This window comes from Cavia porcellus, unplaced genomic scaffold, assembly GCF_034190915.1.
Source record: "Cavia porcellus strain 051 isolate PalLab524CR breed Dunkin Hartley unplaced genomic scaffold, mCavPor4.1 scaffold_27, whole genome shotgun sequence".
NCBI lineage: Eukaryota > Metazoa > Chordata > Mammalia > Rodentia > Caviidae > Cavia > Cavia porcellus.
In genome coordinates this window covers 53,069,464-53,090,930 of record NW_026947510.1, presented here as the reverse complement: position 1 = coordinate 53,090,930, position 21,467 = coordinate 53,069,464, and the positions used below count along the sequence as shown (strand labels likewise).

At 57.3% G+C, this 21,467-nt stretch overlaps 1 protein-coding gene across 13 annotated transcripts in view; it reads left to right on the top strand.

Moving 5' to 3' along the window:
* Elfn2 (extracellular leucine rich repeat and fibronectin type III domain containing 2) overlaps window positions 1-21,467 on the top strand; it is a 72,580-nt gene that overhangs the window by 39,258 nt on the left and 11,855 nt on the right. For 6 of the 13 annotated variants that reach the window (XM_063238492.1, XM_063238489.1, XM_063238496.1 and 3 more), the window contains exon 2: window positions 155-7,496. In XM_063238492.1, coding sequence (XP_063094562.1) covers window positions 613-3,075 — 2,463 coding nt within the window. In that variant the 5' untranslated portion in view covers window positions 155-612 and the 3' untranslated portion in view covers window positions 3,076-7,496. Of the gene's footprint in view, window positions 1-154; window positions 7,497-21,467 lie in introns of those variants that run through there. The other 7 variants (XM_063238498.1, XM_063238490.1, XM_063238499.1 and 4 more) reach the window with 2 other exon arrangements.

Genomic DNA, 21,467 nt, shown 5'->3' with positions numbered 1-21,467 from the left:
TCTCCTTTCCTTTATGTAGCAGGGACCCTAGGGTGCTCCATGGCACGGAGGCCCCAGCAGGGGTATGGAGAGGGACCGGGCCCTGCGCTGGAGCTCCAGTGGGCTGGTCTGGGCCCTCGCACTGACCCGTCACCCCCTCGGTGCTGCCTTTCAGGAACCAGGTGACAGATGGGTCTTTTCCTTCCTGCCCCCCGTCTCTCTGCTCTCCTGCAGAGCTGCGCCCTGCTCTCCGGTGGGAACTGTCTGAAGCTCTGAGCCCAGACCTGGAGGAGGAGGAGGAGGAGGAGGAGGAAGAAGAGGACCAAGGAGAGGAAGTCCAAGCCTGAGACCCTGTGCGCCTTCCCAGCAGGAGTCAAGGAGCACCGCGGGGAGCTGCCCTCGATTCCCCACACCTCAGCTAGTCCCGGGGTGCCCGCTCAGCCTCCTGAAAGGTCCCCAGCAGTTGGAACCGGCTGTGACCACCTTGCCTGGGACCCCCGTTCCAGGGGTTGCCCCCAAGATGGTGGCGGCCCCAGGGAGGACTGTGCCGCCAGCCCCAGCCTCCAGCCTCTAGGTCCCTGAGCTCCGACCCCTCGCCCCCCCCCCAGCCACCTGGGGGCCGAGGCCAGCACCATGCTGCGCCTGGGGCTGTGCGCGGCGGCGCTGCTGTGCGTGTGCCGGCCAGGCGCGGTGCGTGCGGACTGCTGGCTCATCGAGGGGGACAAGGGCTACGTGTGGCTGGCCATCTGCAGCCAGAACCAGCCGCCCTACGAGACCATCCCTCAGCACATCAACAGCACTGTGCACGACCTGCGTCTGAACGAGAACAAGCTGAAGGCCGTGCTGTATTCCTCGCTCAACCGCTTCGGGAACCTCACGGACCTCAACCTCACCAAGAACGAGATTTCCTACATCGAAGACGGCGCCTTCCTGGGCCAGTCCAGCCTGCAGGTCCTGCAGCTGGGCTACAACCGCCTCAGCAACCTGACAGAGGGCATGCTGCGGGGCATGAGCCGCCTGCAGTTCCTCTTCGTGCAGCACAACCTCATCGAGGTGGTCACCCCCACCGCCTTCTCCGAGTGCCCGAGCCTCATCAGCATCGACCTGTCCTCCAACCGCCTCAGCCGCCTGGACGGCGCCACCTTCGCCAGCCTGGCCAGCCTGATGGTGTGTGAGCTGGCCGGCAACCCCTTCAACTGCGAGTGTGACCTCTTTGGCTTCCTCGCCTGGCTCGTGGTCTTCAACAACGTCACCAAGAACTACGACCGCCTGCAGTGCGAGTCGCCTCGGGAGTTTGCCGGCTACCCGTTGCTGGTGCCCCGGCCCTACCACAGCCTCAACGCCATCACCGTCCTGCAGGCCAAGTGCCGCAACGGCTCGCTACCCGCCCGGCCCGTGAGCCACCCTACGCCCTACTCCACCGACGCCCAGCGGGAGCCGGATGAGAACTCGGGCTTCAACCCCGACGAGATCCTCTCGGTGGAGCCGCCGGCCTCGTCCACCACGGATGCGTCCACGGGGCCCGCCATCAAGCTGCACCACGTGACCTTCACCTCGGCCACCCTCGTGGTCATCATCCCGCACCCCTACAGCAAGATGTACGTCCTGGTCCAATATAACAACAGTTACTTCTCTGACGTCATGACGCTCAAGAACAAGAAGGAGATCGTGACTCTGGACAAGCTGCGGGCGCACACCGAGTACACCTTCTGCGTGACTTCCCTGCGCAACAGCCGCCGCTTCAACCACACCTGCCTGACCTTCACCACCCGGGACCCCGTGCCCGGAGACCTGGCGCCCAGCACCTCCACCACCACGCACTACATCATGACCATCCTGGGCTGCCTCTTCGGCATGGTCATCGTGCTGGGCGCCGTCTACTACTGCCTCCGCAAGCGCCGCATGCAAGAGGAGAAGCAGAAGTCCATCAACGTCAAGAAGACCATCCTGGAGATGCGCTACGGTGCCGACGTGGATGCGGGCTCCATTGTGCACGCCGCTCAGAAGCTGGGGGAGCCCCCTGTGCTGCCCGTGGCCCGCATGTCCTCCATCCCCTCCATGATTGGGGAGAAGCTGCCCACCTCCAAGGGACTGGAGGCCGGGCTGGACACGCCCAAGGTGGCCACCAAAGGCAACTATATTGAGGTGCGCACGGGTGCTGGGGGGGATGGACTGGCTCGGCCGGAGGATGACCTCCCAGACCTCGAGAACGGCCAGGGCTCTGCTGCCGAGATCTCCACCATCGCCAAGGAGGTCGACAAGGTGAATCAAATCATTAACAACTGCATCGACGCCCTCAAACTGGACTCGGCTTCTTTCCTGGGGGGCAGCAGTGGCGGCGGGGACCCCGAGCTGGCTTTCGAGTGCCAGTCCCTCCCCGCGGCCACCGCCACCGCCACGGCCGCCGCGCCCGGGGCGTTGGAGCGGCCCAGCTTCCTCTCTCCGCCCTATAAGGAGAGCTCGCACCACCCGCTGCAGCGCCAGCTCAGCGCCGACGCCGCCGTCACCCGCAAGACCTGCAGCGTGTCGTCCAGCGGCTCCATCAAGAGCGCCAAGGTCTTCAGCCTGGACGTGCCTGATCACCCGGCCACCTCGGCGCTGGCCAAGGGCGACTCCAAGTACATCGAGAAGGGCAGCCCGCTCAACAGCCCGCTGGACCGGCTCCCGCTGGTGCCCTCGGGGGGCAGCGGGGGCAGCGGCGCGGGCGGGGGCATCCACCACCTGGAGGTGAAGCCGGCGTATCACTGCAGCGAGCACCGCCACAGCTTCCCCGCGCTCTACTACGAGGAGGGCGCCGACAGCCTCAGCCAGCGCGTGTCCCTCCTCAAGCCGCTGACCCGCTCCAAGCGAGACCCCACCTACTCGCAGCTCTCCCCCAGACACTACTACTCGGGGTACTCTTCCAGCCCCGAGTACTCCTCCGAGAGCACGCACAAGATCTGGGAGCGCTTCCGGCCCTACAAGAAGCACCACCGCGAGGAGGTGTACATGGCCGCCGGCCACGCCCTGCGCAAGAAGGTCCAGTTCGCCAAGGACGAGGACCTGCATGACATCCTCGATTACTGGAAGGGGGTCTCGGCCCAGCAAAAGCTGTGACCCCTCTCCTCCCTGGTGAGGCTGGAGGGGGGGGCGGGGCGCTCGGGAAGGGCCCTCCCACAGGGTGGCGCCGGGCCAGGCAGCGCACCGAGGGCCCCGGGGGCTCGGAGTGGACGCACACGCACACCCGCACGCACGCACCACGCACACACACCTGACCACCACCTGACTGTGAACCAACCAACACCCGACAATAACGGACAGGAAAACAAAGACACATTTTCCTTAAAGTTTACAAACTGATACCGAAACCAGGCGTCTTTACTGTGCTGCCCAGGGACTCTGCCGGGGTGTGTGGGGCTGGGGACTAGGACAGGTGACGAGGAAGCCAGGAGGGTGTGGGGCTGAGGGAGCTGAGACCAAGGACAGGATTGGGGGCAAAGGGAACTGAGGTGGAGATGGACTGACATGGTCCTCAGGGTGGGGACCGGACAGGTGGACACTGGACACAGGATGGGCACTGTCATTCCCTTCCTCTCTGGATGGCCCAGGGAAAGGAAGTGGTGGCCCCTTGGCCACACAGCGGGTCAGTCTCAGTCTCCCACCTTTCCAGCCCAGTGCTGCCTCCGCCCAGCTGCTCCCCTGGGCTCCCCAGCTGGTCCACTCCTCACCCCATCAAGGTTGAGGTTTCTGGGGCTGAGGGTTGTGAGAATCAGGCAGGTGCTTTTCCTCTCTAGAAAGTCCACGGAAGCACCCTTGAGGTCTGGGGCGGTGGCTCATAATTCTAGGAGGTCCCCCTAGCAGGAAGGGAGCAGGGGCGAGGGGACAGGCCACCAAACTCCTTCAAGTGTCTTCCAAGTAGCTCGGGAGCTGCCTGGGGTGGGTGGGGGCAGATCATGTCCCTTGGCATCTCAGGTGCAGGCCCTAGGCCCCAGGCTCCCAGCTCCCCTGGGCCTTGGGGGACCCGCACCTTCCCAGAGGTGTGACAGTGAACTGTGTAGCCTGAGGGAAGCAGGGAAGTGGCGTGGAATGGCGGGGGACTTCCTGCCTGCACCTCACATCCTGCCCCTGCCTGGCATCCACCTCCGGGTCTCTGGACAGGTCTTAGCTTGCCCACAGGAAGGAAGGTGCCTGATACCCCATCTTTGCCTCGCCTCCTGGCCAGAGGGGCTCCCATGTTTCCATGGAAATGGCCACTTCCCTTTCTGACCCTCACCCAACATCAAACGAAGCACAAACAGTGAGGTCCTCCCCCACTGCCCTGCGGGGTGGGGGGAGCAGGTTGGGTTTTCGGCCCCGCCCCCTCCCTAGCTAGCCCATCACCATGGCAACCCGGTGCCTGTCAGTTGGTGCCCAGAGTCAGCAGCCGTTGGGCTCTGGGGTTCTCTCAGTGTGGGTGGCAGCTGAGCACAGTGAGGGAGGGCAGGGCAGGGCTGGGCCATGGCTGCCTTTCTCAAGAAGGGGGTTTCTGGGGACAAGTCCCAGGGAGGAGCAGTTCTGGGGCCTTGAGACCTGGGACCGTGAGCGCCAGCAGGCTGAGGGGCCGAGCCAGGGTCCCTTCCCTTGTGTGGGAGGTGGGTCGGTGAGTGTGGGCCGGACTCTCCTGGGTGGCTTTGGGCACCCTGCCCGTGTGCCCTCAGCTCCCCTGCCCCTCTGCGTGGGGGAGCCTTCTCTGCTCTTCCCTGTCCCTGCCAGGGCTCCCCAGCTCCTGGCTTGTCACCTTTTTGAGCTTCTTGGGACAGCAGGACACACTGGGGTGAGGGTAGACACTGGCGAGGGGTGGGGGGACTGAGACTTGTACTGCGGGTGGAGTGCCATCTCTGGGGTGGGACACCGACCCCCAAATGCTAGGGGGGCTACAGGGGGCGGGGAGGGGGTCAGCCGAGCACTTAGCATTGTCACCTCGGGGGTGAGCTGAGCCCAGGCTAGGGGTAACATTTGCAAAGAAAAAGACTGTTCTCCTGGGGAACGGAGGGCTTGGGCTGGCATGATCGTGCAGGGCAGACCTCCCCAACCCTAGACCGCGGCCTCTCCTCACACTCAGTTGGCGGGCTGGGAAGCCAGCGGGGTGGGAAGCAGGCTCCCTGTTACATTTGCATGACGATTTTACTGTATTTTTCTGAGCAAACATCTGTCGTGTATGTGCCAGTCTGTCCAGTTTCCCCCCTTCCCTTCCAGCTTCCCTCCGTTTGGATCTAAGCAGCTCTTGAAACCCAGGGAGGGGCCAGCTCTGCCAGTGACCCAAAACAGGTGCCACCGAAACACAGCCCCGACCCCCGGCTCCTGTCTTTCTGGGCATCAGGCCCACAAGTGCCACCTCCCTGCTCCCTTCGTCTCTCCACGACCATCTCTTTTGTCCTCTGTGTACCTCTTCCTTCCGGGTCCCTTTCCACCTCCACGCCAGGGAGGGTGGCCGTAGGGATGTCTGGAGAGGGAAGCCCCATTTCAGTGCGGGGGGAGGACCTTCACAGTCCCTCTCATGTGCTCCAGTTGTCCCCATTTTGCAGGCGAGGTGACTTGCAGGTTAGGGGGACGGGGTCAGTCCCACCGCTGGAGACAAGAGGCCAAGAGCTTGGGGCTTTGTGGACAGCTGGGACGAGTGATGGGAGGGACAGGGAGCTGCCAGGTGCCCGGCCCGGGCCCAGGAAGGTTCCCAGTGGCAGCTTGGGTGCTGTCTCTGCCCTTCTGCCATCATTCCTTCTTGGAGACCTATAAACCCTCAGGCCAGTTCATTTTAGGGGGCTTTCAAGTCAAGGCTCCATCTCAATAGAGGGGCGTGACCCCCTTGGTTGATCAGGCAGCCTAGAATAATCAGAGCACACCGTGAGACAGAGCAGGTTCTAGATGCAGAGCTGGGCTAGGCCCCCAGCTGCCCAGGCCAGGCCAGGCCTCTCTGTGAAGAGCCCCTGCATCTGTGTCATTTTGGGGATGATTTCTCCCCCAAGCAGAAGTGAACTACAGCAACAAAAGAACATTTACCCCCCAAGAGCCTGTGTGTGCGGGCCACGGTCCTGGCCCGGCCTGGGCAGGCTGAGAGGGTGGTGTCTTGGGTGGAGGGAAGGGGCCAGGGAGGAGTGCAGCAGGGTCCAGTGTGGGCAGCTTGGGCAAGCCAGCTGGGGAAGATGTGGGTGCTGTACCGTGGACTCTGCCCAGGGCCCACGTGAGGCCACACCTGGGCCTGCCCATTCCTTTGCAGCCCACTCCCCTGGGGTGGCGCAGAGGTACCCACTCTCTCTGAGAGGTCTGGGGGGGGTGATTGTGTTAGTGGACGGCTCGTTGCAGAACAAGAAGGGCCCGTGCTCTGGGCACCAAGTGCCCTCAGCTCTGCCCCCTGCCGAGGACAGGGCAGCCCCTGGCTGAGGAATGCTGGGGATGACGGGTGGCGATGGCCAAGACACACTTGGGCAGGTCTGGCGCAGGCCACTCCCGAGGGTGCCTGGGGCCAGCTGGGTGAAGAGTGTGGGACTGGCCAGGGCCCCTGATCCTGCTGACTCCCTGCCCCACTCTGGGAAATTTAACAGAAGGGGAGACAAAGGCAGTGCAGAGAAATGGAAAGGCCTGTAGAAAACAGTGACAGCAAGGGGACAGACAGGGCCAGGGTGACGGAACCCCTGATTATAAGGATAAAGTGAAGGGACAGACAGACAGATGTTTTCCAGTGGTGAGCCCTATGCAGGGAAGGAAAATAGGGGGACGGGCTGGGGGGGTCCCTTGCCCCTTAGAGGAAGAGGCAGACAGCTGCATCCTCAGGACACGGGGCTGCAGAAGGGGCCAGCAGCTGTGACAAAGAGATTAGGGCCTGGAGCGGCTGGCTGGTACCCTCCTGCCGCCAGCACCAGCCTGGCCTTGGCTGGGGTGTGGCTGCATGCGAAGCCGTCTCTGCCCAGCGCAGTCTGCCCTCTATGGCAAGACGGCTGCCCCCAGGGCCCTGCGTCCCAGGACGGGGACTTCCTTCCAGCTCTTGGAAGACAGAGTCAGTCTGTCCCCTTTGGGTTTTCCTTAGAGGTCAGTCACTCCCAGGGAGAGGGCAAGGGGCCCTGGGGCTGTCTGGGCAGGGTCTGGGCCGCCTCTTCCACGCCTCTGCCCCTCTGCCAAGCACACACAGGCCTGGGGCAGGGGTTCGGGTCCAGCAGCGGCGGCCATCCTCTCCTCCTTGTCCCTGTCCTCCTCAGGGGCCGCCAGGCCCCTGGTGTGCTGTGACCTGGCACCTGCTTTGAGCTCTACAGAGCTGGGCTCGAGGCCCTGAACTCCGAACCTGTGAACCCCAGCTGTGTACGGACCCTGTCTCCCTCTGGGGGCCTTGATCCTGCTCCTTTTCATTTATGGGGGTAACTTCATTTATTTTCTCCTCCCTCCATCTGCCCTCCACCCCCATTTCCTGTTTTAAACTGAATGGCACGAAATTGTTTTCCTCAACTCGGAGATTCCTGTATGGAGAGAATCAATTTCTATATTTGCAATAAATTTCTTATTTAAAACAACAGGGCCAAGGTTTCTGTGGAGTGCTGTCCTGCTGTGTGGATGCCCCCTGCCCTCCGGTTCTGGCTCCCTGGCCCCGTGCTGTCTTTCCCCCCAGGGTCCTGCCCATGGGACTAACCGTGGGGAACATGGATGGGGTCATCCCTGCCCTCAGTCAAGGGGAAATGAATGGGTCTGCCAGACACAGGGTGGGCGGCAGGGAATACAGGGCCTTTACATACCCCAGCACCCGCAAGATGAGGGCCTCATGATCTCCTGTCCCCCAAACCTAGGTTCTCCTCTGCCAAATGGCCTCACACTCCTTCCTGGGCTGCTTCGCCCTGGATTCAGACTCTGTAGACCGCTCTATGGAGTATAGGGTCACTTGGGGACGTCGGAGGCCCTTAGCCACTGCTCTGTGGAACCCCTAGGCCTCTTCCAGGCCTGAGCTGGGCACTTGCCCTTGTACCCTGCCTGCCCTGTCCATGGTGCCCTCCACTAACTGCTGTCCTCCAAAGCTACTGGCCACTTGTTCCCTTAGAACCAAGAGATGCTGCTTGTCTCTGTGGTCAGGCTCCAGAGCTGAGTCACCGTTCAGTGACCTCAGGCTGAACAGCCCAAAGCTTGGCCCAGAGGGAGTCGGGAGCCACGGGTGCCCGGACTGGCTCCAGGTTCCCCTTCCCCGACCCCCACTATCCGGCTGCTCCACATGAGCTCTGCTCCCCAAGGCCCTGAGCCGGCCTGAGCTGTGATAGGCCGCTTGGAGTGTGTGCCAGAGGACAGAGTGGTCCCTGTGAGGCACGTTACATGGTGGGCCTCAGAGGCTTCGAACCAGGTGGTCAGCTGGAGCTGTGGCGTTGGTGGTTCTAGGAGGGAGCCCGTGGCGTCCCAGTCCCTCTACCGGAGTCAGAGTGGGACCGTAGAGATGGCCCTGCCCTGGGTCTCCTCACCTTCCCTTGCCTGATCCCACCCTGTGTCCTCACACAGTTCCCTAGGAAGCTTCCTAGGGGCTGCAGCTGGGCCTCCATCTTTCCGCTCTGTCCCCTGGCTCAGCCCCAAGTGCCCAGATCCCCCTTTCCCAGAAAACTTCCAATGTGGACTTAAGCCACACCAGGGCGGGGAGGAGGGGCACTTGTATCTGTCTCATCAAAACCGGCGCCAGGGCTGCCCGATCCCCAAGCCTGACTTGGCTCCAGGCACGGCACTGATACCCTGCCTGGGACACAATTGCCTCAGTTTCTCATTGCTATACTGGGCTTTCTCTTGAACGCTGGTTTTTACCCCCAAGATGTGACCCAAAGTGTACACGAGGCTGGGTTGTCCAAATCCTTCCCCTGGGGGCCTCTGCGGGTGTTGCTGGGAATTTGGAAATGTCTTCAAAGACATATTCATATTTTCGGGGTTCATTACACCATAAATGCCAAGATTGTTGTCTTTTAATTTCAACCACAAATGTTCTACTTATAATTCTAGTAACCTTACACCTTAACTATGTATTGGTGAGGGTGGCCTTGGGTCACTGTGACCCTGCTTAACATAATGGAGGGGGCGTCCTCCACCAGCCCAGGCTCGTAGTCACTGGTTTTATATACTTGCTGATCCCGTGTTTCCGGCACTTATTTACAAAGTGAGCCAAACCTGTTACCAAATAAATTCCACCGACGCCCATGGCGACTGTGGGTTCTCGTCACGTCCTGGTGGTCTTCTCACGAGGGAAAAGACCTGAAATCGACAAATGACACAAACCTTAAGGAGACTGTGGTTGTCTCAATAGGGTGAATATCACAAATGCCCGAACCGCTTCACACAGGTATCTTAACCCAAGACATTAATCAGGCAGACCTCAGCCTGCCAGCTGTGCACACACCCACTTCTCTCTGAAGTGACCCTCTTCACCCCGGGATGGGACAACTCTCTCCTAATTTAGCTCCAGGCTGTGGACGCCTGTTGGTGAAATCTCTAGAGGCTGAGTCCTGAACCGGAGATTGGTAAGGACAGGAGAGCTGTGCGCTGTAGGCAGAATCCCACTGACCAGGGGGAAGCCCCCCTTTATACGTTCCTGGACTGTGTCTTCTAACCGGGTGCACTGCGGGTGGCCTCCCGTGTGTCCTGGAGTCTGGAGCCTCCCGGCAGCCCCCAGTCCGGCCCAGCCCTCCACAGCCAGGGTTTCTTACCCTCCGGCTCCCTGAGACTCCTCCTCACCCTGGAGGACCTCGGGCGGCCGGGCAGCCCAGCGCTTCTGGAACAATAGTAAAAAGGTTTCCGCCGGCTTCCGCCAGCCTTAGCCAAGGAACTTCTTCTTCTCTGTCGCTGCTGAGCTCCAGGCCCTGCTTCAGCATCAGTGAAGTCTTTTCTCCAGCGATGCCCTTTATAGGGGTCCGCAGTCCCGGCTGCTTCTTAGGGGTCTGGTTGCAACCCCCGGGTTCCCCAGAGGGCCTTAGGCCTGCCGCCCCTCTTCCTGTCTGGGTGGTGGTCAGGGCTCCGTGGAGTCGTCCTCAAGCTTCCTCCAGCCTTGGCCTGGTCACCTGTCCTGGGCACCCTCTCTCCACAGCGAGTGACTCTTCTTGTTCCCTTGAGAATTAAGAGATGTTGCTTGTCGCTGTGATCAAGCCCAGGGTTGGAAGTCACTATCCTGTCATCCCAGAGTGAATTGCCCAAACTTTGGTCCAGGTCATGTTGTCTGGAAGCAGCATCCACTGCCCACTTCTCAAACCCCGGTTCTCCGGCTCTTCCATGTGGACCCTGCCCTGGGAGGCCCTGGACCAGCCGGGGTCCCTGGGACTGCACGGGAGTGGGCTTCACGGGAGCAGCTTCAACTCAGCTGGAGCTGTGGCCCTGGTGGGGGCCTTAAGTGGGGGCCCACGGCTTCCTGTTCCCTTCCTCCGCAGCGAGGGCCCTGGCCTGGTCTCCTCACCCTTCCCCTGGCTGATTCTTGCTGGCTTATGTTCCTGCAAGGGTCCTAACGCAGTCCCCAAGGTGGGTGTCGCCAGGTTGCTTCTGCCGGACTCTGGTCCCTGTCCAGGCCGCCACAGATGTAGTCCTGAGCCTGTCCCAGGGCTGCCCCTGGGGCCTGACCCCCGGCACCTGCTTGGCTATTTCCTTTCCCTGACTGACCCAGGGAAGCACTGCATTCCCTCCGTCCACCCAGGCCCTGACTGTGGCTTCTACCACAGGGTTTTCTTCACTGTCCTCATGGTCTCTGAGGTTGGGGGGTCTAGTTCCGAATCTGGGCTCTCTCTCAGGCCCCTTGTCCTGTGCTCTGGATTTCAGGTCACAGTATGGCGCTGCCCACTGTGCCTGGCACAGGCGCGGGCCCATGAAGTCTCTTCCATGACCCTTTACCCTCAAGTAATGGAACCAGTGCCACTGTGTCGGGGTGCAGCCTCTGGGGCCCCAGGTTTCCTCTCCGACCCCTGCAGCTGCACCAGCTGCTCTGACCCCCACCTCTTGGGGTTCTTGGGGTGGGGTTCTGCCCTCTCTGTCACTGCTGCCTGCAGGGTTCATCCTTGATTTGCTGGTCCAACCTCCAGTGAACCCCGGGCCAAATGCCCTTCTCCTCCCGAGGCTTGCAGCCCCAGCTGGCCAGCTGCTGTCCACTCAATACACGGCGCAGCTCTGTTTTACATTTTGAGGAACAGCTGTGCCCCCGAGGTGATGCAGCGTGTCAGGGGGCAGTTTAGGGAAGGACGCTGGCCTGTTTAATCCCCAAGTGTGGCCTGTGCTGGGCTGCTCTGTCCAGCCACCCACCCGAGGGCCAGGGCACAAAGGCCTAAGCACCAGCAAGAGCTGCACACCACACCCTGACCTGGAGGTCACCATGAGTCCAGGGAGACCGGGGCACAGGGCTGGTGATGCGCTCAGGTCCTGGACTTAAGTGACAATGTCTCAGACCCTACGTGCTGATCCACACTGCTAAAATTTTGGTTACCTCTGAGATACGTAATCTTTTGTTTAAGGTGGGAAGGAGGCCAGGTCATAGGAAGTGTGACTCAGTGGGGGTGGGGGACACAGGTGGCGCTGGGTCAGGAGGGCCCCGCCACAGGCTGCGTACACTAGAAAGGCCGGCACTGACCCTCCCTCGGCTCCCAGCTGCTCCCCATGGGGGCGAGGCTACGGGGTCACAAGTGCATGCCAGAGCTTCCTCTCTCTAGACTGTTCTCCTCATACCTGGGGACTCAGGACTGTGGCCCAGGTGGCCCTAGACCTGTGACCACAGCTTGGCCTCTGGGGGGCCTGTGTCACCCATGCGGATACCCTCAGCACCCAGATGGCCAAGGGGTTCCGGGGGTCGGGGTGGGGGATGTGGATAGAGCTTGGAAGGTGGCTTGGGGGGTCCACGTGTAGGCACTTGCCTCCAGTGTCACCGGCTCAGGGTACAGGTGTGGGCCAGGCCTTTACCCTGGGCTGCCACAGGAGAGGACTGCCAGCAATTGGAACTTCAAAGCTCCCTTCAGGCCAGGGACAGTTGTCAAGGCAAGAGCTGTTCTAACGGCTCCTCAGCTTGATTCCTGACCTTTTGCTATTAGATTGATCATATTCAAAACACCTCTGGTCATCTTTCTCAGATTTGTTACCTCAGTGGGTAGCTGGAGCTGGGCTTGGGGGCCAGGGGTGCCTGGGTGGCAGCTGGATGACAGGTGATGGGCCCAGTCTGGGGGAGAAGGCTCTGGCAATGACATTGGGAGAGGAAATGGCTTTGCTTTTTTGTGCCTGGGCCAGGGTGGGGTGGGCAGGGAAGGCCACTGAGGGGCGGGAGAGGGCTTCAAGGGCCAGTGGCAGAGTGTGGGCCCAGGAGCGGGGTGGGGCTGGCACCTGTCTCGCAGGGGTGCTGGGAAGCAGAACTCATTCCAAGGGCGGAAGCCGACGGGTAAAGGCAGGTCAGAATGTCAGTCTCCTGGCAGGGCCGGCTTTCTCTTTGTCTCCAGCTAAGGTAGCAGCTTATCCTCCCCTCTTCCACGGCCAGGCCTCAGCCCGCAGCCCCACAGGCCTTCCCATCGAAGGAGATGCGGTCTCCGTCTTGTTGCTGCTGGATGTGACTATCTTGCAGCTGGTCCTCGGGCCCGTCGTGTCTTCATGGGAGGGTAGGGACATGGCCGTGGAGACAGCAGGTCCAGTGTGGCCCCTGTAGAGACGCTTTTCTAAATGCACGGCCTGTGCCCCCACAGCGCAGTCAGGAAGCCACTGTGAACTCTGCAGAGGCCCCACAGCCCCTGCAGGAGTCAGGCCTCCCCAGGGCTGGCCCCTGCTTTATCCTGCTCAGCTGACCCAGGGCCAGAGGCTGCCCAGTGCCTCCAGACTCTACCTCTGATGCTGCTCTGGCCCTCTCCAATCCTTGCACCCGCGTTGCAGTCTAAGGACTTTGCCAGCTTTAGGACCCGAGGGTAGACATTTCCTCAGTGACAATGGCAGCGGCCAGCCGTCTCCCTCAGCAACCCCTGGGAAAGGTCTGGTCTCAGCTCGTCCCCTAGAGAATCCCACTAGGGGACCATTTGCCTCCTGTGTGGGCCCTGAAAATGAAGAATTAGCCACTAAGGCCTTGTGACAGTGCCCTGGGGAGGCATCAAGTCACGGGATCTCCAGCCCAGTGTGTGAGCCAGGGCCGATGAACCAGGCAAGCCCACGGTCACCCTGATCCCAGTCTCTCATGCCCGTTCCCCAGCTGGCTGCCCCTGTGCCCATGAATTGAGAATGACACATCCCAGGCCAGGCATGTGCCAAAGGCTGGGCTCCCCACCAGGGTGTCCTGGCCACAGGAGGACAGTAGCCAAGAACACTCACCTGAATGTGAGCGCCTCAGTTTCTACCTCTGTGAAATGGAGCCAGATGCCTATCGGTTACAGTGAGGAGAAGCCGGAGGCAGCCGTGGGAGCAGAACCCACAGCCATAACGGGGCTCCCCAGCGTGGGGCAGGGGTTTGGGGCCATGAGGTGGGAGCCAGCAGCTGCCTGGCCAGGGAGGCCACAGAGGCCCAGGCATCTGACTGTCCCAGCGATGGCTGCGCATTGGTCCACTGCTTCCTGTGCGCTCCGGGTCCTGAGGCTTCCACGCCATATGTTGATGGCTTTCAGCTGCTCCCTGAAGACTCCCCGGCGGCCCCCAGCTCTGACTTCCTGTGTAACAGTCCTCAAAGCCAAGCCAGCAGGCCAGGGCTCTTCGCCCACATCTAGATGATACCTGGCCAACCTTCTTTAGGGATCCTCTTTGCCCTGGTCCTCCTTGGACACCCGGGGTCCAAGCCACATCACCTTTTACTGGAGAGATGTGGAAGCATCCTGCTGGTTTCTAGAGCTGAGCACACTCCACGCCACGGCCAGAGGGCCGAGGTGACACAGCCGGGGGACACCGTCTGCCTCTCCTCCCCTACGGGTCCCACACTGGCCCCTGTGCCCTCCCTGAACACCTGCTCACATGGAACCCCTGTGTCTCCCCTGCTGCCCTCACTGAAGGCTCGTTCTGTGTAAGGCACACAGGCCCCGGCGACACATGCCACCAACCAGTGTGCACGTGTGTCTGGCAGTCCCGTACTCCTTGCTAGTGATCGGTTTGGGGACGATCATGAGACCCGGTTTTGACCAGACAAGAGAGAGCTCTTGGGAGGCTCTGCGGCCGAAGCGGTTGTCCTCTGGCTGTCCTGCTTGTGTTTCCCTGGGACACAGCCACTCTCCGTCTTTGCACTGGTGAGACACCCAGACCTTCTCTGAGGACTGAAGCAGCGCGGGGCCAGGCTCAGCACTGGGGAATCAGTGGCAGTGAGGGTCACCCGGGGCTGGGCCTGCATTCTTTTGCTTGTTCATGAGAGACAGTGTCTCCGCCTAAACTCGCCGAGTAGGGGTTTTGTGTTAGGACAGGGGCCGTCATGGGGTCAAGAGACAGAGATACGTAGGCTTTAGCTGATGACTTGCCACCCCGTAAGGAGGAAGATAAGTCTCTCCCCCTGTCCCCCTTTGCTAACAAGGGATTGTGTCTTCCCCTCACCCCTCTACCCTTATTGCAAGGTGCCATGCCAGTGGGGAGGACATCAGGGCATCTGCAAGGGTATGAATGGCCGCTGATCACTATCTTACAGGTAGGAAAACCCTTAAAACCTGAGGGAGAAGTCTAAGAAAACCAATACTCATGGGAAATCACCAGCCCTTACCCACCCCCGTGAAGCCACAAAAATTAGTCCCGTCCTTTTGCTAATGGGCCAGTCTGATCATGAACGCTCAGCTTCCCAGAAGCCCCTATCTTCTCGCTGACATGTCCGGAAATTGTTTTTCTATGGCGGAAGCTGATGCAGCTCCTGGGAGCATCAAGCTGGGGACCCTGCTCGGGCGCTACCCGGTAACATGCCAATCTAGTGACTGGTATCTGAGTAATCCTTGCTGGGATGCAACACCTGCAACACCTGCAACTTAAAGAAAGAGAAGTTTATTGTGGCTCTGGGTACAGCCCATGCTGGCCAGCTCCAGGGCAGCAATGATCTGGTGACAAAGCCCGCTTCATGGTGGTCGGGAAGCAGCTGGAAGAGGGAGGAGGTGGGGAGGGAGCTACACCCTTTGAGATCTTTCCCCAGAGACCCACTCTCCCTATGACACCTGACCTTGTAACAATACAGTCAAGCACGAGGCTTTGGGGGACTCGCCAGATCCAAACCGTAACATCCCATCCCTGGGCCCCAAAGGGCTCACCTCCATCTCTTCATGCAAAATTCATTTAGTCCATTTTTCAGACGCACCAACAGTTTCAGCACTGCTAAAAAGTCCAAGTCCTCTGAGACGCAAGGCAACTTCTTGGCTGGGAGCCCCTGGAAAAATAAAAATGAGAGCCAAACACTGCTGACGCACAGTGTTGGGGGCCACCAATTCACAGTGACTGGCTTTGCCTGTTTCCCTTTGGGATGAAAGAAAAGATTGAGCTTGTTGATGCCACCCATCTGGGAATTCCCGCTGACTCTTCCAAACGCCAGATCATCTACGCCTTTTTAAGTCATCCCAGGATAACGCTTGGGTCAAGATACTTCAAGCATCGGATTATCTTACGCCCTCTAGAGTAAGAGTCTTTGATAAATTGCAATCCTTTCCCGGCCCCACCTATGACCAGAGACGGCTAAATAAATAGTGGCTGCTTTGGGAGTACGGGGTTCATCAGATCCAGACACTTTGACTCCCCAGCCATTGTTAAAATACAAGGCTTGGTCTCTGTTTTTTATTTTTCTTGCGACGTTCGAGATTCTTGGCTGGTTCCCCAGTATTGTCTATCGAGATTTTTGACCGGGTTCCTGATATTGACAGTTGGACTCTTGGTCGGGTTCCCGAGAACGCAGGGCCAACATTCCCATCTAAAAACAGTGAAACGGGGAACGAAGGAACAGGACCAAATCAATGTGAAAATCCAGCCAGGCGAACACTGTAGTTCTGTGTCCAGGCACGTTGTGGTGATGAGCTGTGAGCTGGGGACCTGGCCCTGAAACGTGGCTGGCTGTAGCCCTCATGACCTCTCCGGGGGCGGCTTCCCTCAGCAGACAGTCTGTGTTCCTGGTCTCTCCAACTTCCCGAGGTCTCCCCTGCGCTTAGTGTTCCTCTCAGCTTCATGCTCTGCCCTGAGTGATGATTTCCTCTGCTCTCAAGCCTTCTGAAATCTAGGTGTAAGTGGCCTCCCGAAGCCCAGGCAGCCAGTCTGAGCAGCACTTGGAGAATCCTGGTTCACGGCTGCAGCAGCCCCGCAGTACCTGTACGGCTGAGCATTGCCAAATGAGTCCCCCCCAAAATTGGTATCCTAGGCAGTCCTCCCACAGCAGGATGCCCTCAGGCTCTCTTCCCAAAGCAGTCTTCTATTTTTCCACATCCACCTGTGCAAGTTAAGATCTTCCTAATTCCTCAGATGCCTTCAAGGCATGTTTTCATTGTCTTGATAACAAGGATTTGGCGTCTTAATGCTAATTTTTTCAGTAATGGTGTTTTCAAAGACCCCCAGTTTTTTTAAGTGTTTCCTTCCTGATGGAATTGATTACCTTTAAAACCACTTAACTCTGCCACTTGCTCCTGATTCTCCTTATAGTTCTTGCTAAAAGCAGCAACAGTATCCGAGCTACAGTGTAAACGTTGGGCTGCCTTTAAATTTCCCCTGCCAGGGTAACTAGTCTGCTGTCCTTAATTCTAGTCTCCCGTGAAGTCTTAGGACATGGGCAAAATAATGACATATTTTCTGCCAGAGCATAAACACACATGGTCTTGAGTCCAGCTGCCAATGGAATCCTTGTTCCTAACTGAAACCTCCTGGGCCTGGTCTTTACTGTCTGTATTTGTATAGATTCTGGTCTTCTGACCGTCAGCTTCCATCAGGCTCAGTTTACAGCACGGTGGGGCTTCACTAGCTGGCACTGCTATAATTTTACAAACTCAAAATCTTCCTGTAACTGAGTTCCAAAGCCTTTTAAAACACATGGTCAGGGGCTCAGTGGCATAAGCACCTGCCTGGCAAGCATGAGATGACCTGCCTCTTCTCACCAGTGCCCACCTCCTGACAATGTACTAAGGTATGAACTCATCAATGAATGAATCCACTGATGGATATAACTCCCCCACAAACCAATTACCTTCCAAACACATGAGGCTTTTGAGGGACACCCCAGATCTAAACCATAAAAGAGGACCTCCTTGGACTCGATCCAGTAACATGCTAATTTTGTGATTTTCATCTGAACTGAGCAAAAGAGCCGCCCTTGGTTGGTTGGTGACAATACTTGCAGCCTTGTCACAAGCTCTGACTTGAAACTATACTTTAAAGCTACTGTGATAAAAACAGTGTGGTAGTAGGAAAAAAGAAAAAGACCCAAAGATCAATGGGACAGAGCAGAAGATGCAGAAACAACTTCAGACATGTTAAGTCACTTAATCTTTGACAAAAGTGTCCAATACATTCACTGGGAGAAAGACAGCCTCTTTAATAAACTGGCTCTGCACATGCTGAAAATTAAAGTTGAGCCTGTATCTTTTATCACGCACTAAACTAAATTTGAAATGGGTCAGAGATCTAACTATTAAAGCAGAAACATTGAGTCTGCCGGAAGAGATGAACTATCAGAGACACTGCGTAGGCAAAGACTTTACAAACCCGTGATTGCACAGGAGCTGTCACAGAGGATCAGACCCGGGATCTCATCTTGTTGAAAGACTTTTGCTTGGAAGGAGAGGCCACCAACAGAGTGAAGAGACAACACACAATGTGGGAAAATGTTTGCTGAGTGTTCCTCAGACAAAGGATTACTATTGAGAACACATAAAGAACTCAGAAAAAGGTCAGACCTTCCAAATTTAAAGACCAATCTAAAAACGGGCATCTGAGATGAATACACACTCTTCAGATGACGGAACACAAATAGCAAACAAATATGTGAAAAATGTTCAACGTCACTGCTCATTTGAGAGATGCAAATTAAAACAACCCTGAGATTGTACCTCACCCCACAAAGAATGACCATTACTAACAAGTGCTGCAGGGGCTGGGGGGGGGAGGAAAATTTGTCCACTGTTGGTGGGAGTGTAGACCGGTACAACCACTGTGAAAATCAGTGTGGAAATTCCTCAAAAAACTAGGATCGGAGGTCCCATTTGACCCAGCTATTTCCCCTCTGGGCATCTTCCCAGAAGAATGAAAAGCATCATACCACAGTGATATATGTGCACCCATGTTTATAGCAGCACAATTTGTAATAGCCAGATCTTGGAAACAACCCCAATGCCCATCAACCAAGGAATGGATAAAAAAGATGTGATCTTTTTATACAATGGAGTACTACTCGGCCCAAAACAAGGAGACCATGGGGACTTTTCAAGTTAAATGGATGCAACTATTTATGAGAAGTGAAGCAGATGTACATGTGTGAACATTTGTTCCCCGAGGGTGAGAAGCTGAAAAAGTCATAGCATCTAAAATGTACAATACCTGTTGGAAAATGGGGAGAAGCTTCAAGAGGACAGAGAATCCAGGATGGGGAAATGAAGGGGGACAAGAAAGAAAAAGAAAAAAAGAAAGAAAGAATGCAGATGTAAAAGATTGCTAAGATGGTTATGCTACTAATTTCCTTTAGTGCATTGAAAAGAAAGGCAAATATTGTCTGGACAATTCAGTGCCAATATCTTGTACTTTGAATAACTAAAGATAACAGTATGAACAAAATGAAGATAACCATATGCAATGCAGTAACCATGGTTACCTCTTACTCTCTTGTTTTGAACTTTTTTCTTTAAAATAAAATTTTAAAAAACAGGAAAACAGTGCTTGCAGCCCTACACAGAGATACACCATTTCCCTGTCGCCCTTCCTTTGGGAAAGTGTCATGGATTTGTGGTTTCTGACAGGTCCCAGAGTGACGGCGCTGTTTGCAGGGCCGAGGCCTGGGCTGTGTCAGTAGAAATATCAAGTCGAGACGAGTGTGTGTGTGTGTGTGTGTGTGTGTGTGTGTGCCCTGTGCTCTTTTTACTGTCTGCACTCTGGCTGGAGAGGTCACAGTGCACCCAGGGTGAACTTGCGGGAGTGAAGCTGGGGGGCTCAGCACTCAGACGGCCTTGTCTTTTGACACTGAGGCCCTCAAGGGAGCCCTGAGGCTCAGCGGCCCCCGAGACCCTGACGGAGGGGAGAGGAGCACATGCAGCCCCGGCCGGAACCCAGGGCCCCGCTGCGTGGCACGGGCTCTGCCCCAAGTGCCCACACAGACCCTCGGAGCCAAGCACTGTGGTGACAGGTCGGTGTGAGAAGCAGCGAACCCCCATAGAAAGCACCCTTACTAGGAAAAGAACAGTTGCAATAGAAAGACGAAAACATATTGAGATATATTTGAGAAATAAATATGGCCAAGAAACCTAGGTAAATAGACTTCTCCACGGTGGCAGAAACCGTACGACATTTTGTGATACCCACTTTCCCTTCTCCCACAAGAGATTCTTTTGATTTTTAGCAGGGTGAGTGGTCATATAAAATAAAGATATTCCCAGCATCCCATCTGGGTGGGATGAGCCACGTGCCCAAGCTCTAGTTGACGAGAAGTAGCAGACTCCAGAGACCTCCCTTACAAGCTAACGGTTAGGTGCTCTGTTTCCTTTGTTCTTCTTTCTTCATGGGACACCAGACACGATGATTGGGGCTCCTGCAGCTGCACTGGGCGGTGAGGGTGCAGGGAGAGAAATCACAAAGGTCTAAGGAACGAGAAAGGCCCGGCTGACCCACACACTGAGTGGCAGGCCTGATGTGCCGGCTCAGGTCTGCCATACTCCAGATTTTACTCAGTATATTTCAGGCTCAGTTCTTTGCTACTGGTACCTGTCCAGTCCTACTCCTGACCAAAGAAATAACCATCGAGAAATGCAAAATAAGACAAAATGAAGTATCACTTCTCTCTTGTGAGTCTGGCAAAATTTTAATGGTTACCGGTCCTTCGAGACACCATCACCCTGTGGCCAATGTCCCACCTGGACTGGACTCTCACCCTGGACGCACCCAGTGTGGAAACTCGGATGATGCGCGTTTGTAACCTCTGTGCCTCAGTTTCCTTGCCTAAAACGTGAGAGAAACATAGTTCGCAGAGTCACGGTGAGAAACAAATACAGAACCATGAAGGTCAGGGCTGTACTGTTTGTCGTTACCACGAAGACTCAAAACTGTTGTTTCAGGGTCCTGGGGTGTGGGGTGGCTGGCAATGGGGGGGCAGATTCCACTTTGGTCAGGAGGGGCTGGTAGCGCTCTGTTAAAATGTTAAATCCATGTATTGGACTTCCCCCAGTGGGTCCCTCTGGTTCAGCCACCCTTCCCTTGGGACCAGGAGGGGTTCACCCCCCACAAGGCTGACTTGGCAGGTGTCCCCAGCCCCCTGACCCCTCCAAAGCGCCCGGGTGCCCCAGGCAGCAGACCCCCTGGGGTCTCCATCCTGCATCTGATCTCAGCCTCTCCCATCCCAAGTGCACTGGGAAGTCCTGGGAATGAAGACCCACTGGGGCCACCCCGGCAGACAGCCCAGGGCCAGGGACGAGCCTGGCAGCCTCCAACTTCTGGGGAGCCCAGACGGCTGCCCTCTGTAGTGACCTCCACAATAGCCCTGCGTGGGCACCTCCCTGTCCCTCGGTCCCCAGTTCCTCCTTTTGATTCCAATCTTCTTCTAAGTATTAGCCACAAGTACCACGTCCTGACTCCACCTGCTCATGGGGAGCCCGCCCAGCGCGACCCCTGAAAACGGTGGGGGGGGATGCTTTTCCATGGGATAAACAGTGACAGAGATAGTCTCACAACAGCGTGGGCCAGGTTCGGTACCAATAAGTGTGGAAAAGGGGGCTGGGTCTGGGTGTCTGCCCTTCATGGCTGCAGGAAAGGGCTGCTATGGAGTCCAGACTGTGTGACAAGGAGCTTCTCAGGGCCACTGACAGTGCCATAAGGGCCGAAGACTCATCAGTGACCAGGACATGGAGGATCTCGCCCTCAAAAAGCTGCCACTGAAGCCAGAGGAGACAGTCAGTCTGTGAACACACATGACAGAGTTTGGCAGAGCATGGAGACAAGGGTGGGACACTCAGGAACGGCCATCTGTGGAGGAGATGCTTGCAAAGGGCCTGATGGGAGAAGGCTCAGGGGATGCAAGGGAATGGCAGGTGCAAAGTCCCTGAGGTAGTTCTGGAGTTTGAGGAGGAGCAAGGAAGCTAAAGGGGAATAATATTGCAAAGGTCAGCTAGCTGGGCAACAATGCAGGCCACGTGTATAAGTGCTCTCTTGTTGTCCCAAGCTGGGCAGCAGCATCAGCAGCAACAGAAAGTTCTCAATCAGCCTGGTGATGTTTGCTGCCAACCCTGCACACGCAGCAGCTGCGTTGTGGGAAGACCCCTCATGGAGAGTCAGCGGTGCCATGGCTGTTCCTGATTGGCCTATGCATAACCACACCCACTGCCAGTGATAGGTCAGGAGTGGGCACATGACCGGTCTCAGCCAATGAATCATGAGGGACAGTTGGCAGCCTTGTCCTCGTCTGC